The following is a 17,571-nucleotide window of genomic DNA, read 5'->3' on the forward strand; positions in this document are numbered from 1 at the left end:
AAAAGTCAAAGTACCTTCGAACGCACTGTGTAATACTAGCTGACTGTGTTGAGCCTTTTAAAATAGTGTTTTTCGCTTCTTTGAAGGTTGCTATTCTTTTTTTAAAATCATCACCTTGCTTATATTTTGTTTACATGATTACAGTGTCTGCCAATCGTTTAGGGGTTACAGTTTAACATAATCAACATAATTTTCAAGTTATTATTACCATTAACTAAATATTCTCAAGAATATCTTGTCCACAAAAAAATGTTTAATAATATTAAGGGTTCAAAATGCATAAATTTCTTTTAAATTCTTATTTTGTACATCTTAATTGGAACTGATGATCTGAGTGTCTAAATCTTAATTAAATTATTTTTTTCCTTTTCAAATAAACTTATTGTTTTTTTCATTAAGATGTAACTTTCTTGTGGCATAAAACTCCCTGTTTGTATTGGTCGAAACATTTTTCAAATGTATCTAACTAATCAAATCAATGAACATTTATAGATCTAATCTAAATTTAAATGAAATCAATAAAGGTGCGACTGGCGCTCAATTTAAATTGAATTAGGATTTTTTTCTGTGTTTTGTTTTCAATCCCAATGCAAGATTTTAAACATTTTTTTTACAATTGGGTGCGAAAAGCAAAACATTAAGGTTAAATAAAACCAGATTTTCATTTAGATAAAAGAATATAAAGTTAAACAAGCATTATTTTTAGCAAGGATAGTGAAGCTAGTAATTGGTAATGTATATTGTATAAAAAAGAAAATTCTTTAAATTGATAAAATTGATTAAAAAGAACAACAACAAAAACGTTGTTTGTTGTTATTTTTACGCTTTTAATGACACAATATCCAAACGTATCATTTAACTAATATTTATAATCATAAAGTGGCAACGGTTTCAGAAGAACATTTCAATCGGTCAATTCGCATACCGAAAAGAATGAAAATTGCGTTGATATAATGGATACAAAAAGCGGTCGAAGATTTTATTTTGAAAATTGGAATGTTCATCTATATTTAAAGATACGCATGCCTTGCTGAAACAATCCTTTCTTTAATATAAAGATCAATTTCAATATAAATTCACTTACTGTTTTTTATAAAAAAGATTTGATGCACTGTTTTATCTTATTTTTGAATGCTTTTTAAACGAGTCCAATCACTTTGTTTTTCCATTGTTCTTAGGTGGCCAAAAAGTAAGTTGATCTAGCATTTTTATATTGAAAAAAAATGCATTTGCAGATTGATTTCATATGATAAAAGCAAACAAACTTGAATAATTCAATTTCGACTTTACTTTAATTTTTAAATCTATAATACAAAGTAGCTTGATGTCTGTCCGTCTGTCCGTCCGTCCGTCTGAAGCTTAAGATCTCGGTAACCACTAAACCGATCCGATTTTACTCTTCAGGGAATATACCTACTGGTCCTGTGGTGGTTTTAAGCTATTTTCTTGGGGGGTGGGACACCCCCAACCCCCAAAAAACAAAAATCCCCCCCATTTTTTGTAGAAGATTTCCTTGGTCCTTTTTTTGTAGGAGATATTCTTGGTCCTTTTTTTTTACAAATTTCACCTTAACTTTTTTTATCACCTCTTGGGGCAAAGCCCCTGGAGGCTAGGGGCGAAGCCGCTAGTAATCTTAAATAGTATTAAACCATCCCAGGACCTATGTGAAGCTTAATTAAAATAAAAAACACTCGGTTTAGTGGTAATATAAATTTTAATCTTCACACAAAAAAAAACTTTACTTTTTTATAATGGGATAATTTTGCTACACTTTAACGATTCACAGAGAGACATCGTTTTTTGTAAACAAATTAACAGCTTCAAAAACCTTTTGTTTGAAAGGGCAAAGATCAGTTTATTTACCTATTTATCCACTTTTTTCTTGTTTTATTTCCCAAAAATAGACATAGTTTAACTATAGGCAAATTACATAATTGTTTTACAATACCATTAAACTGCATGTCTATTTCAAAGTATATACAATGTTAAGTAGAAATGTTAATAGCTTTGGAGAGAGAAATGGCAAGGATAATCTATAATACAAAGTAGAACGATGTCTGTCTGTTTGTCTGTGTGTCTGTTTGTCTGTTTGTTTGTAGCGAAGGATCTCGCTAACCGCTCAACCGATCGGGTTCTCCTTTACAGGGTAGCTTCTCTAGTTTAGTATTTGCACAGTGGATGTTAATATGGGGAGATATTAACGTTTTCTTATTCATTGGCTCAACAACTTTCGGAACTTATATTGAATTTTTATTGGTTATATCAATATTTTGAGTACCCAAACGTTCAACTACTAATTTCAATTACAGAAAAGGTATTTTTGTGTATCTTCATTAAATCCTCTTTATTTGGGATTGATGATTAATAGTTTTATTTAAACTTCGTGGGTTACAAGTTTGAACTGAAATATTATTTCATAAAAAACTACCTGCTGCAGATTTTAATTTTCTTCCTTGAATTTTAAACTCTTTGACCAGTTTACTATGGACAATTTAGGAACATGTAGAGAAGTATTTTGAGAGCTTTTCTTCAACTTTAAATAGCTGCTTGATGCATAATGTTTGGTGGGCAAACATTTTTACACAAAAAAAAGCATCCAAAAGCAGCGTAGCAATAACAAGCAAATAAACGTAAAGTTTAAAACAATATTATTTAATTTGACAATCTTATATAAAAGTAACAGGATGTCTTTCTGTCTATTTAAGATCCTGCAATACCCATATGGTGTTTCTCAGCAGTTAAGCGTATTATAGGTCCAGGAAAGACTGTTTTAATGGAGGGCACCTCCACCAACTTAAGATAAATAGACACTGGATAGATATACCCCCTACCATTATTTAAAACAAATATCTCATGTGTTATTTTATTTTAGGTAAGCACTATAGAAAACTAGAAGAAAATTAGCTGTTTTAAAGTTTTTTCGGTTTTTGTCGACACTTTATAATGTCGTATTATAAAAGCGCATCTTTTAACTTTATTGGAATGATCAAAATGGTACTGCAAATGGACACAATAGGATTAATACTGTATTGTGGAGTTTTAAAGATAATCTTAAAATTCAAGACAATATATAGAATTACATCAGATTATATAGGCATTAGTATAAATGTTTCACAGAAAAAGGAAATCCAACTTTTAAATCTCTAAATATACATACAAAAAATATTTATCGAATTAACCCACTTAACTCTGGCAAAAATGAACATTGAATATCTCATTTTCTTTTTTTTTTGAGAGTTTAATATTATCAAAAAGTATACATGAAGGTTTTTTGTATTTATAAAAATCCGCCTTTTTTATAATGTAGATAGTTTCTAAAGTTGGTATGGGTAAAGGATGTAAAGAAGCTTTGTTTGGCACTTGCATTGCGCATTTGCCGCGGATTTTTATTGAGGCATAAAGAATGATAGGTCCATGTTTACAATCCTAATAATTGTTAATATATGTTTGTTCTTAAAGATCTTGATAACCACAGCACTAATACAGATTAACTATTAAATATAAACTTCTTATATATTGTATTTTATTGGTATTTCTAAAAATATAATTGCCTTCTTTACCTTTAAAAAAGATTTTATAACTGCGCTACTTATAAATATTATCATTTATGATAAATATCGTAAAATTAATACAAGTTTGGCTGACCCGTGACTTTGGCCCCTCAAGGCCAACAAAACTGGAATTTATCTTAAGATTTTTATTTTACTATTCGCGAAAAGTTATCTTGAATACTATGCGATAAATAGCTATAATGGATTTCAGAATATTTTACATTGTCCTCGAATATGTTTTTTTATATTGATGAAAAGACCACATAGCATTTATAAAATATATGTGCTATTGTCCTTTTTACAGTTGGAAACTTGAATATGCAGTTATACTATTCCATCATGATTTTCTAGACTCTTAACACGCAAATGATATATAAAGCTTAGTTTTGCTCACTCTACCTGTTAGCTTTGCAAATATATTTTCATATAAAACCCACAGCTGTTTGTGTTTTGTTAACAATGTTCATGGACGAAAACATTTCTGATGATGAGGGCAGTTTTGCCCTCGAAACGTTGAATAAAATTAAAAGTCAAATGTCTTGAGTTTTTTTTATGATTTAAGGATTTTACATGTTGGGTCCGTAACCATTCGTCCTACTTACCCACAGCTGTAGCTTAGCGAATACGGTCTTCTTTAGGGTGGTAAGGGTTTAGAATTTCTACCTAAAACGCATCATTACTAAGGACATTAAACATTGTACCTTCTGCTTCTTTGTTTGATGTGCGACATTCATAGTAAGAGTATAAGGGTAATGCTTTGATCCAAATTGGCGCAACTGATTAACATGCACAATTTGAACTTCCTGAAAAAGGTCGTGCAAGCAAAGTCACAAGATACAAAATTTTCAATGTGAAAAATATTAGACGTAGAAAAGTTTTGCTTTTTAAAGTCCGATCAATAACTAAAACATAAAATGATTTCAATTGAATATCTCAGCTGTGTAAAATAAAGTAAAAATATTACACTCCATTGTTTTCTAGCTGTAAAATAAAATATCTATTTTATTGTTTGGTTCAAATATTTTTTGACCTTTTACTACATTTCATGTGTTTTCGTCCATAGCCTCTAGTGTGATCCGGACATAAGCTTAAAACCACCAAAATATAGATATTATGCAGACCAAATTACATAACATATTTCAAAGACCTCACTACTTGTTAAAAAGTACTTTCTTTCTGTAATAAAAAGTCAGATATTTTGTGGGACCGACTGAGATAATCACGGATATATGAAAGTTATAGAGTTGACCTGCTACTTTTCCAGAAATTATTAAAAAACAAACATAATTAAAGTCTACAGTACCTTTTAAAGATCTTTAATTTTTTGTTTAAAACACAAATTGGCCAAATGGATGATGGCTTTTAAATTCGTTAATATTATTAGATGCATAACCATTCTTTGATTTTGGAATTTCTGCATGTTAAATCTGGTCCCTTGAAACTAACGTTATGTTTTTTTGGCAGTTTGTAAACTTATAAAATCATAAATTTCTCTCGATTTTTAGCAAATTATTAAAGTCTGCACGTAGTATTACAATTTGTTTTTTATTTGATGATAAAATAACAGCTCTTATATTGATTATTTATCCACAATAATTAATCCATTATCTGAAAAGAAAAATGTTGCTTTAGAATTTTGATGTGTTTATATTCCTTATTACTTTTAATAGTGCACATATATTATCATATGGTTGAACAATGAGATGAAATTTGGCAGATAAATCATGCTCTGCCATGGCTAGCTAATGTGTTCGTGGACGGAAAGCAAATAAAATGAGGATATATTGTTCTTATCAAATAAGGGAGAGGGGACATGGAATCCGAAAAATAAGTTTGATAACAAAGAATCAACATACATAAGTAGCGAGGAAAAGGATTAACAAACGGACAAATCAAATTATAGAGCAGATGTTTCAGATACTTATTCAGATGTTAATTTTTTTAGCATGACTGACAGACAAACGGACGAATTAAATTACATACTGGTATGCGAAAGCTTAACAAAGAAATTCAGCAACCTATTTTATAGCAGCCGAGAAAATCACATTTCTGCATAGTGTTACGGACGGTCAGACAAAGTAAATTATAGAGATGCTTCGTAAATAAAAAAATCTTACATTTTTTCTTCTATTGATATATATTAACATAAAACTTTAGAAAATATATGTTTCTTGTAGTAAAGCTGATATTGGGCATTACGTTAACATAAACTTAAGTCTTTAAATACTACAGTATCTAAGTACTACGGATCTACAGTATCTGCGCAGTCTATACTCTCTATGCATTATATTTATAACTGTTGATCAGTCTATACTACGCAATCTAAAGTCTATTCCTGTTTATAAGTGTACTATAATTTACTGTTATTTTTAATCTTAAATAATGTTCTTGTTGGGTTATTTATTAAAGTCTTTGTCTGTTGTTTATGAATACTTGGGCATGTCTGTGGTTAAGATGAGCTAGCTAAGATATAAATTTATATGTATACTACATGGATAGCTATATAAATTCGGGTGAGTCAGAAAAAGTAATAATTTTTCCCTGAAAGATAGTTTTGAATCCATTGCTTTATAAAAGTTTTTTTAACCTCAATTTTAAATTTCTAAAAGGACATTTTAGAATTAAAGTTAATTTTTAAACCTCATTTAGCGGAAGAAAATCATTTTGAAATACAATCGTAGGAGTCAGGGAGGGAGGAGATATTGAGCTGTTTATTACACTAGTCATCAAAGTTATTAATAACGTTTCATTATTCGGACATCTTTGCGGACTTTATTTAATTTTGATTGGTTTATATATTAAGAGTAGATGGGATACTATACTAGAATTCTGTATGAACTTTAATCTAACTCCCCGCCCGTCTTTGTGCCTACTTTATACCAATCCTGAGAGGATTGAAGCATCCATCAAACACAGCCAAACTTATTATGTTCAAACATACATCAGGGCTATAGGGATGCCTCCTAGAAAAAACACTTGAAAACTACTTGTATGCAATGCCATATAGCCGGCATAATTATCATTCAGTAAAAAGTATACATATAATCCATGACTATTTAATACCTTACAGTTGACTTAAAGACCATTGACATTATCGACAAAAAGCAAATTGTTTTAAAGTCAACCCTCTTTCACAAATTATCTTTGAGAAGGATAACTCAATCAGTTATCATGATATTTTATTTGAAATTAAATCGGTTATACAAACACTCTCCCACCTTTATTTTGCAAAATGTAAAATTGTGTAAAAAACATTTATTTCTAATTGACTATCACTACTTTCCTGAAAATGTTTAGAAAGATGGTCAGAGAAAAATATGTATAAGTTAAGTGGTTGGTGGAGTGGAGGGGGGGGGGGGAGATAATGTGGCCCCCCACAATTTATTCACATGGTTAATTCAGCCCAATAATTCAAATTGTGTCCAGAAATTCTCTGTGTGAGAGAATTTATACGAGACTATCAACATAACAAATTGCCCTTTTCACCAAGGAAAGGAATAAACATTATTAAACAATAATTGTAAGAGTACATTATAAAAATTAAACTAATTGAACATCTTATATAAGTTAAATCATTCTTAGTAGATCAGCTATTATCATGTAAAAAAGTTGAATACGTACGTCAAACGGTCACATTAAGAAACTATTAGAAGTAGCTTATAGTGCCTAATAAAAAATGACGTCATACGTTACAAATGACGAATAATATTGATGACTATCATACTTTTTGATTGACCATGCTAAAATGTATACTGGCCTCTCATTTGTCATTTGTGTTGTATGACGTCATTTTTATTATACACTTTAAGCTGTTTCAACTATTAACTTTAATGCCTAAATAACAAATAATAAAACTTAATAAAAATAATAAAAATAAAATAAAATTATCATCTTAAATGATATATTGATAGTACCTGTCCAAAATCTTAAAAAAGAATATATTCATTAAGAAACAATTTTGTTAGCTTGATATATTTGCGCTAACTGTGAACATATATGTCCTAATCTTTAATCTTTAGAATATATTTCCCTGTTTTATATTTGATCATCTTTTAAATACATTACATTATATTTATAAGCAACATTATTTAAATACCATAATTGGATTTGAAATTGTAAAATAAGAAATGATTTCACATGCTTGTTGTTTGTTTTGCTATAAAATGTTTTACTTTTTAAACGTTTAGAAACTTTACAATTTGGGTTTCATTTGTCCGTCCGTCCAACCGGGACACACAAGTAGATTGGAACCTCGTAAAAGTGTCTGACTATGACGTCAGAAAAAATTAACAATTAATCAATGAGAAGCCAGTATTCACTGTGTAAAATATATAGCGATCTCTCATTGGTTAATTGTTAATTTTTTCTGACGTCATAGTCAGACACTTTTACGAGGTTCGTAGATTGTCTTTAACATTTTAATCATTAACGGTTTCTAATAAATCTTATGATATAAAGCAGTAAGGTTTTTTATGTATGAAGCCAAATATTTCAGAAATTCGAAGTGGTTGTATTTTTCAGGAAAGCATTTTGATTGTTTAGAGCTTAGGTCAGTTTTGGGCTATTTTCCTGACCTCTTTTGTTCTTCCCTATGGGCTAGGGGCGAAGCAACAAGATCAGATTTATTAGAAAATCCAAATAATTGTTTATTTCCATTGTTTTGTGATCACATTATTCATGATGCGCTTCTCATTAACATAATTGTCCTTGTTAAAATCACAATATTCATTTGAGTTTTAAACTTAAATGTTAAATATCTCCAAATTAATTTCCCTAATTTAAAGCTTAAACGACATTTGCATTAGCGCAAAGTATATAAATTAGCAAAATAAAAAAAAACTGAATCTTTTCCATTTAGAGAAAGCTTTTAACACCTCCAACGCCAATGTTTTTGGTGCTCTTAAAAAACTGTTCAAGTATAATAGCTCAAATGATTTTTGAATTAGATATTTTAAGACAAAATATTTGTGGAGTAAATTTAAGAATATAATTTCGTCCAAATGATTCAACTCGTGCTTATTTCTAATTCAATTTCCTGGCTTCAACAATTGATCAGGCTTCTATTAATATCAGATAATGTTCAATATAAAAGCCATCCATTTCCAAATTTAAATTCTATCTTTTACCAATCAATAATTCTGAAAAATACGTAATTTTAGTGATATTGTTAAAACAAAGTTGTTGTTTTTTATCTTGACGAGTTGTAAATGTGCGTAAAAGGGGTGAAGGGAAAGTGCAATTGTTCATAATTTGTTCTCTTAATTTCAAATAGTCTAGAAAAGTGATTACTTACTGAACTAGCCGACAAATATTTTATACACAGTATTTTCTATACATCTATTTTTATTTAATTTTAAATAATAATGTTTAGAGAAAAAAAATCAACAATTATTATTTAATTCAAGCTAAACTGATATTTCTGGACGTAGTCATTCTTGTTGATAAAAAAGATTAATCGAGAAACAACAAAATTTTTAAATATTTTCTCATCCCTTGCACTATGAAGGGAATCTTCTTTATAACACTATTTTGGAGCTAAATTGCAATGTTAGTTTTGTTGCAGAAAAAAAACTGTGCAATTTATTTTTATGATATTTAAGATTATGAATCTAAATATATTTTTTCTAGTAAAGAAAAGCATTAAAATTAAATTAAAGATAAGCGTTGAAAGAATGATTATAGGATATTTTAAGATACATTACCTTGTGAAAAATAGAGCTATTTTGTTGATATATTTAATGAATATGTCGACTTAAGCTTGAAGTGTTTAAAAATGACACATTATCGACATTATATGAAAAGCATGTATTTAAACCACAAAAAAATTATGTTAACATAATATACAGAAAAGTTTGATACTAATTATGTTACTTAGTTGCTCCACCCCATGCATCTAGAGGGCCTCTAGAGGCTTCATCACATAAAAAAATGAAGGGGTAAGATTCAAACTCAAATAGTATGGGGGTAAGGGAAAATATTCTTTTATTAAATGTCCAATCTCTAAAACCCTGTAAAGATTGCATGTTGTGTGAAGATTGTCCAATTTGTAATGATGATCAAACAATACTCACCTCCCACGCCCCCATAACCCTTCAGACACGCCCCTCTCACTCCCCCTTTTCTCCTCTTGAGAAAGTAGGGTGTAATAAATATGGATAGAATATTTTAATAAGACCTCTACCGGCCATAAGATACAAAGATGAAATGTAAGTGAATATAAAATTATTAAATTGAAAACAAATTAAAAATATGAATAATCAAACGTAACATCAATTATCAAAAGAATGTCATTATTGTAAATTGGTTTTCAGAGAAGCTTAAAATAGGTCTTTTTTACATTTTTGTTGTTCTCAAGCTGCTAAGAAATATTTTAGTGTGTTATAGCCGTTTGCAAATTTGTTTTAAGTTTAAGAGTATTGAATAACAAGTCATGACTCAACATTAGACATTAAAAAAAGTTATAGTAATTAAAGAAATGTAAGATGAATTATAAGATTTGTCAATGTCAATAGTGATTAGCATAATATTTGGCGAGTAGGTGGCCAAATTCAAATAGGTTGGCCTTAAAACCAGCGAAAAATATGTAGTATTAAATAGTTCTTGCGGGTGCGCCTTTAGCATCTGGAAGCTTTGTTTTCAATTTGATAGGAGGGGACTAAAAAATAGCTTAAAACCATACCAAGACTTAAATTTGAAAATAAAATATTCAAAAAATAATCCTTTTGTAAAGCTTCCCAAAATAAAAACTAAATTGGTTCAGTGGTTAGCGATATCTCAACTGATAAACTAAAGACCCTATTTTAAATTCTGGGGAATCATTTTTAGCTAATTCAACTTCAACCAACAGCAGACAAAACTTTGAATAAATAGTCCGCAACTGCTAAAATTAAGTTGATGATAGCAGCAGAAAGTATATAGTTTAACTTCAGCTGCAAGCTGCCACTGTCAGCTGCATATATATTGGCAGTTGATTGGACAATTACACCAATAGATCTAGGGCCTTATGTTTTTCAAAGTGGCTTTAAATTATATTTTCATTTAATATAAACTTAAGTCTTTAATATTAATATGTAAAATAGAATTCTTTGCTAATTCATTATTTTAGTTTTGTAAGGTAACTTTTAGAGCACAGCCTTTGCAATTTTGAAAAGAAAGCAAAAAGAAAATGTAATTTAAAATCAAAACATCATACCTATGCACTTAATCATTCGAATTTTTAAGTAGGAAAGCTGCTCTTCATTTTATTGAAAAATAGTTTATATAATTAAACTGGCTTAGACTAGATAAATGTAATTTTCTTCAGGTGAAATACCCCTTCTTGTAAAACAGAGTTTTATAAATTTAATTAATGTATGTATCAAATCTTTATAGAGACATAAGGGTAGCAATAGCTGGAAAAAAATATGCCACGGGGGCCCTCTGACTGAAAAATTAACTTCATTAAGCGCAATGACAAACAAAATGCCGCGTCATTTCTAATTGTGTATAATTGTTTACGCTTCAACATCGCGGCAATATTAGGTAACTAACCGTTTCTTATTTGTAATTTGCAAATTTATTATATAAATACATATAATGCCAATTTTCATAGCTTATTTGACATAAAAAAAAAACAATTTACAGTTATGATATTTTACAAGATCATCTTTGCTTTTAAGAATCCATCCCTATTGGTATCATATTATTGATAAAATACTTCTTTTAAAAACACGTACCTACAAAAAAAAATCATGGTTCTTTTTAAGAAAGAATGTTTTCTATAATATGTTCTATCATATATCTTCTGAAAATAATATGGGGTAAAACAAAATTTGCATGTATTTTTTCAGTTTTCTTGCATTGATGCTAATATGTGGCTAACATACTTTAGAAAAAAAATATATATTCAAGATAATTTGAAGAAGAGCAGGTACTCTTATATTAGGGCATGTACATACATCTGTCTATGTGTCATCAACACCAACCTTATTTGTATTATAAGTATGATCTAAAGTCCTTGTTTGATGGCTAATTTTTTCTTTTTCTTTTGCTCTTCTAACCTTTAAACAGAACTTTAAAACATTAAATACATACAAATCCTACCAACAAAAATATTTCTTGTTATTGCTTCGCACTCATGAAAGTAACTATTATTGTTTATCAAGTATCGGACCATTTTTAAAGCAGTTTCTCATAGAAATAATATGGTTGTATTGTGATGACACTGGCTTTGCTAATTGTTTTGCCACATCAAAGGAAAGTAAAGAATTTATGCGAGTTATAGGCAAAGCTTAGCAAAGCAGGGGAAATTCCCTCCATTCGTTATTGGACCCCTGCTTACTCGTTATTTATGAATAAAAATCAAGATAAATGATTCGTTTCAGAAAAGACAAAGCAAAAGGGAAGAATCTTATAGTGCCTAATAAAAAATGACGCCATGCAATACGAATTACCAATGATAGGCCAGTATACATTTTACCATAGGTCCCTTACAATGTACACTGACCTATCATTGGTCATAAGTATTGTATGACGTATTTTTTAATAGGCAACTTTACGCTGCTTTAGCAAAAGGCTATCAGAAAGGATTTCCCTTCAATTTAGAATACCGCATTAGTCTCTGCGGAGCTTTCTCTTGCTTAGATAAAACATTGATATGCAAATAACGTTGGTGGGGGTATTGGGTGCTCCACTGTCTTTTTGAGGGATACTGCCATAAAGCTTAGTAACTGCAAAGGGAAGATTGTTAAAAGGGTCAAAAGAAAAGGAATGTAAAATAATATGAATCATAAGAAAATCCGCAGTTACTTTAATTTTATTATACATGATTCCCTTAAATTATCAAAATAACAATTATTCGTATTCTCATAGGTAACGCAACAATAAACTGGCAAAATATTTGCAGAAAAGAAGAGTAATAGCTCATACATTAACATAATCATCTAATCTGCATCTAACAAACCAAGTCTTTTCCGTACTTTGAGTTGATTTGTATGTCTACCAATCTTTGGTGTGAAGCTTGAGTCAATTTTTTCAAAATTTATTATTTTAATCCGAATCAGCACAACCCTATTGTTAATGATAAGCATGGATGTTTAGGCCTTGTTTGTTTAGATCTTACCCACTGGGGTGAGGGCATTTTTTTCTCTGAAAACATGAACATTATGAACATTTGCAAAAAAAAATTGCCAAAGCATTGAAATTATGAGGCCTTTTGATGATCATACATTTGGAACATATTTTTTTTTGGTTAAATCTATTTTACATGCATTGCTTTCAGGACATTTAATGTGTTATTAAAAAAACGTTTCCAAAACTTCGAAACCGATTAATATCCGCTAGATTAGAACCTGTTCTTAGCCATACTGAAATATGATTATTTATAACTATTAAACAGTTTTGGGCATATATGGCTTTTTAAAAAAATAGTATGAATCGCTTTTAGGAAAATATTCATTGAGAGAAAAATAACAGCAAAATTTCTCAAGTTAGATTTCTTAAAGAAAAGAATGAGAATGCTCTTGTATAGTTAATCATTTATCTTGGGTAAAATTTGTAAGTGCAGTTTTCTATTGATGTAATTATAATTTTAAACATGAAAAAGGGGGCATACGATTCACTGAGAGGAGTGCAGAAGGGAGGTAAAACCACGCCATTTTCAAATTTCAGGGGGGTCAACAACCCCCTAGGTGTACACTTCAACTAAATTAACCACCCACTTATACCCCTCTCGATTTTGGTTGGTTTAAGGTGGGTGTCACAAATTGAGAGGGGGGTTTTAAAACTCTGTGCACAACACTGAAGTCTCAACATTGTTGTACCTTTTTTATAAATTATAAAAATAAGAATTGTTACAAATTATTTAAGACTCAACATTAATATTTATTTTTTTATTTCAGCAGAGCTCAGTAGAGACGTACCTTGATATTCCCACCTGGAGTTTTAATCCTTTCACTGATCCTCATAAAACAGGTTACCAATCACTTTTTGAATTTTATTGTTAGAATCGTCCTATCTATACTCAAACAAGTAGGAATACTCGTAATGAATAGCAACTAGTCATATTTTAAAAGATTTTTTGAAGAGAACTTCAATCGTTGTTATACGCGTAGTATCTCTATAATTTAACTTCATCAGTAAATACTTCATTAAATGTGTCTTACATTTTAAGCAAGATAAATTTTGTTCTCTTTTCTTAAGAACATCTTCTTTGGCTTTAATTTTTCTTCCTTTAATATTTTTTTACAAAAAAAATTATTTTGTCCTAATATAATAAGTATAAAAATAGATTTTCATAAGAAGAGTACCATTTTCATCTACAAGGGAATATATTTTCCAGTATGGCTTCGCTGGATTAGAACCTGAAAAATCATGTATCGTATTATATCTACCAATATAAAAATGAACAATTATAATATTAAAACCAGTTTTGTTAACCCGTGACATCGGCATCTCGGGGCTAGCAAAACTAGTTGTAATCTTATAATTGTACATTTTTATATCAGCGGAAAGCTGTAATAATACGATACGTTGAGTAACTAACACTAAACTAGTTATCTTATGATAAAAATCTAATATAATTTGTTACATTAGATATGCACATTTTTATCCATAATTATGTAGAATAGATGTCAATATTGGAAGGTCAAAAGATTTAATAATTAGATCAGAGCCCAATTCTTGAGAAAAAAAATTTAAAGTTTGGTAAACTATCAAATTTGATTCTGGAAAAGATCTTTAAAAGTTTTAAGTATTTAAAACGAGATACTTTTTAAAGGATTTTTATGAAACAGCATATAATGTCCAATAAAATTGACCTCATACAATACAAATGAGCAATGATAGGCCATCATACAATTTGCCATTGGTCAATTATAATGTATACTGTCCTATCATTGGTCATTTGTATTGTATGACGTCATTTTTTATTGGACGCTATACGCTGTTTTATTTTTATTAAAAGCATTCGAAGATTTTTACAAAATTTTGGCTGTTTCTTTTTTTAAGGATTGCCAGAAACAATCTTCTTTTTTAGGGAGACTAAAAAAGAAATCATATAATTTTAAAATTTTAATCAAATTAAGATGATAATTATTTTCCAAAATATTTGTTTTTATTCCAAATGACAAAAAATGTGTTAAATGAGCATTTAAAATATTTTTTGAAATTTTTGTGGATAAATTTCTCAAATTTTTGGCAGAAAATGTTTGAGATGATTGATGAATTTTATGGTGTCAAACAGACATGGACAGATAGAGAAGGGGGGCTTGGGGAGGTAGAGTTGTTACAATAATGCACAAAATGTTCTAATATATTATGTTAACACGTAAATTAACTTTTTGAGACTTTTTTTATTATAATATAGATATCATATTTATGTAAAAAAAAATAGATGAATGGTGTAATTAATTAATTACTAATTAATATTTTTGTTGCTAAATTGTAGCCGCACTTGAAAAGATATCTTCTTGGCACAAGTCACTAAATTTTTTGGGATAGTTGTGGCCGCAAGAGAGCAAGTTAGTTAAATATTGTCATTGAAATCTTTTGAACAACTGCTTACGCTCAAATCGTCTTTATAAGTTAATTATCTAAATTTTAATGTAGTGTTACTCCTTTAAAAATAATATTTTTAAATTTAAAAAATCACTATTAATATTAAAAATATCCTATGGTTAATAAAGTTAAAAATTGATAAAATAAAATTCTAAAAAAATTCATTCTGTCCAAAATATACAAATTTAACTCTTAAAAACATAAAAAAGAGAGTAAATACTGAGTGTTGGGGGGAAAGTATAATTGGGCAGGGAGAAATTACAATATTGGGATCAAGTTCGAAATACAAAGAAATGTCTTATTATCTTTCAGGTGCTTTCACTCTTAATTAAAAATGGACCACTGTAAACCTACCCCCATTCCTTTATTGTTTTCAATTCAAAACAAACTAAATTTCTAGCACCTGTAGGGGACTCTTACTACAGAGGGCTAAGTAATCATAAAAAAAATATTTTTTGTAGACGATACTCTTATTTGATATCAAAGCAACATTAAAAGTGTTAGGTGGACCTTATTATTTATAGTTATGCGGCCAGACATTTAAACTTTAATCAGCCTTTTAATTTACCAAAATACCCATCTTTCGTTTATCAGACTTGATCCTTATATTGTTTTCTAGCAATAGTTTTGTAGCTGCTCATTTGTTAGGGTCATCAAGTTACTGTCAATTTTATTGCCATTTTATGCAGTTTCAGCTGTTATTACAATAACAAGAACCTTAACATTTCAAGACAGGATAGATTATTATTAGTGCCTTGTTTTACCTATCTACCCTATCCCTTATTTCATAACTTCGGACTAAAGTTAGGTTTTAAGGGATACATCGTATCCATAGAAGAGTAGGGACACTGCAAGTACAGGTTCTGCAGGGATAAAGACCTTTGTAGGAGATCTACATTGTTCGATAGGCACTTTGAGGGAAAGCACCACGATTTCTATAGTATTTATTTATTATAACAAAGAATATTATGGTCAAAAGTTAACATATAAAACACAGTAAAATGTAAAGTATTTTACCGAATAAATCAAGAACATAAGTATTATGAAACCTTAGCATCTAAATATGATAAAGTTGCAGAGAAGCTACATTCTGCTAAAAGCATTTTTGAGATAACCTCAATGAATTGTAAAATTTTTGGCAAAGTAATAGTTTCCAGAAAATTTTCTCACTTTCCTATTAGTCATTGTTTCACATAAAGGAATAAATATTTATTTCAAAGGGAGACTTTTATTTTCAATTTTATTTAAGTTTGTGCTGTTGTCATATTGACAAAGTAAGATAGTATATAGCCCTTTTAAAATTGAAATTGGGGAGGCATCTCTTTTTTAACCCACTCCCCATAATCTAGAGACAAAAAACTCTTAGGCATAACAATTTATCAGTCTTAGCTACATTTAAAGTCATAAAATATACTTGAATTTTTAAAATTGTAAAAATTACATAGCAAAAGTTGTATGTATGTAAACCTTGCAGGATTCCAAATTCTCACTGCCTCCAAGCCTTTAACCCCTTTCGTGGGCTTTACATTGCAGTTGGCAATGCTTTCCGTTTGGCTGACAATTTAGTGAATTCGCATTACACTTACTTCTAAATTTGATTTAGTAAATTAGGTAATACAAATCAAAATAATAGAGTTTCTTTCAGGGAAAATTTTTATATGATAATAAAATCATAATTGGTCATGACCGTGAGTTCTGCTTTTATTTTTAACATTTTACACCACTTATATGATATTATACTTATACTATACCCACACTTTATATATTAAGCTTTACTTTAGATGAGGACCTTATCAATTCAGCGAAAAGCAATAAAGCTTACTACTCTATATAAAAGGATAATAAATATCAGAAATAAATAAATAAATATCAGAATCAGTTCTGTATTCTCTCAAAGTTCCTAGCTGATTACTACCCTCCCCCCCCCCCCCCTCCACGTAAGAAATGAAAATAAGAGGTTGGTGGGGATTTTTGTTTCTTTTTTATTATTTTAGGTAAGGTTGTAATTATTATAGGTTAGCCCAGCAGAGTTAAGGCCCCCTGGGGGTTAAGCACAGGACCCACCCCACTTATTTTTAATTTTCCTACAAAATAAAGCGAGATTGTTTCAGTGTTCGATAGGAACTTTGAGGGAAAGCACCACAAATTTCTTCTTTTTTATTTTCGTGGATTGATTTTTGGCAATGTTTTATTATTTGCAACATTATTTTAGCATTTGCATATTTTACGGCCTGTTGATTGATTGATTATTTAAGGCTTTTGAATTTCTGTGTTGGGAGGAGGGAGGGACGTGGCGGGGGGGGGGGTGGAGTTTTTGTGGGGGTATATGTTGTATAATGTGACAACACTTTTTTCGGACGTTCCAAGTATTTTAGTCATAAATATCCCCCAACCCCCGCCTTTTCATTCATTAAATGATTGTCATAAATTACCATATTCATGATTTAATACTTCATTGGCTTAAAGAATTTAAATTTAATTTAAT

At 29.6% G+C, this 17,571-nt stretch overlaps 1 protein-coding gene across 3 annotated transcripts in view; it reads left to right on the top strand.

Moving 5' to 3' along the window:
* Positions 1-17,571, top strand: part of LOC145319241 (uncharacterized) — a 109,380-nt gene that overhangs the window by 33,824 nt on the left and 57,985 nt on the right. For 2 of the 3 annotated variants that reach the window (XM_080161245.1, XM_080161247.1), the window contains exon 2: positions 13,430-13,502. In XM_080161245.1, the coding sequence (XP_080017371.1) occupies positions 13,430-13,502 (73 nt within the window). The remainder of the gene's footprint in view (positions 1-13,429; positions 13,503-17,571) is intronic. The other variant, XM_080161246.1, reaches the window with a different exon arrangement.

This window comes from Acartia tonsa, chromosome 5 (genome assembly GCF_053477335.1).
Source record: "Acartia tonsa isolate MP-2025a chromosome 5, ASM5347733v1, whole genome shotgun sequence".
NCBI lineage: Eukaryota > Metazoa > Arthropoda > Copepoda > Calanoida > Acartiidae > Acartia > Acartia tonsa.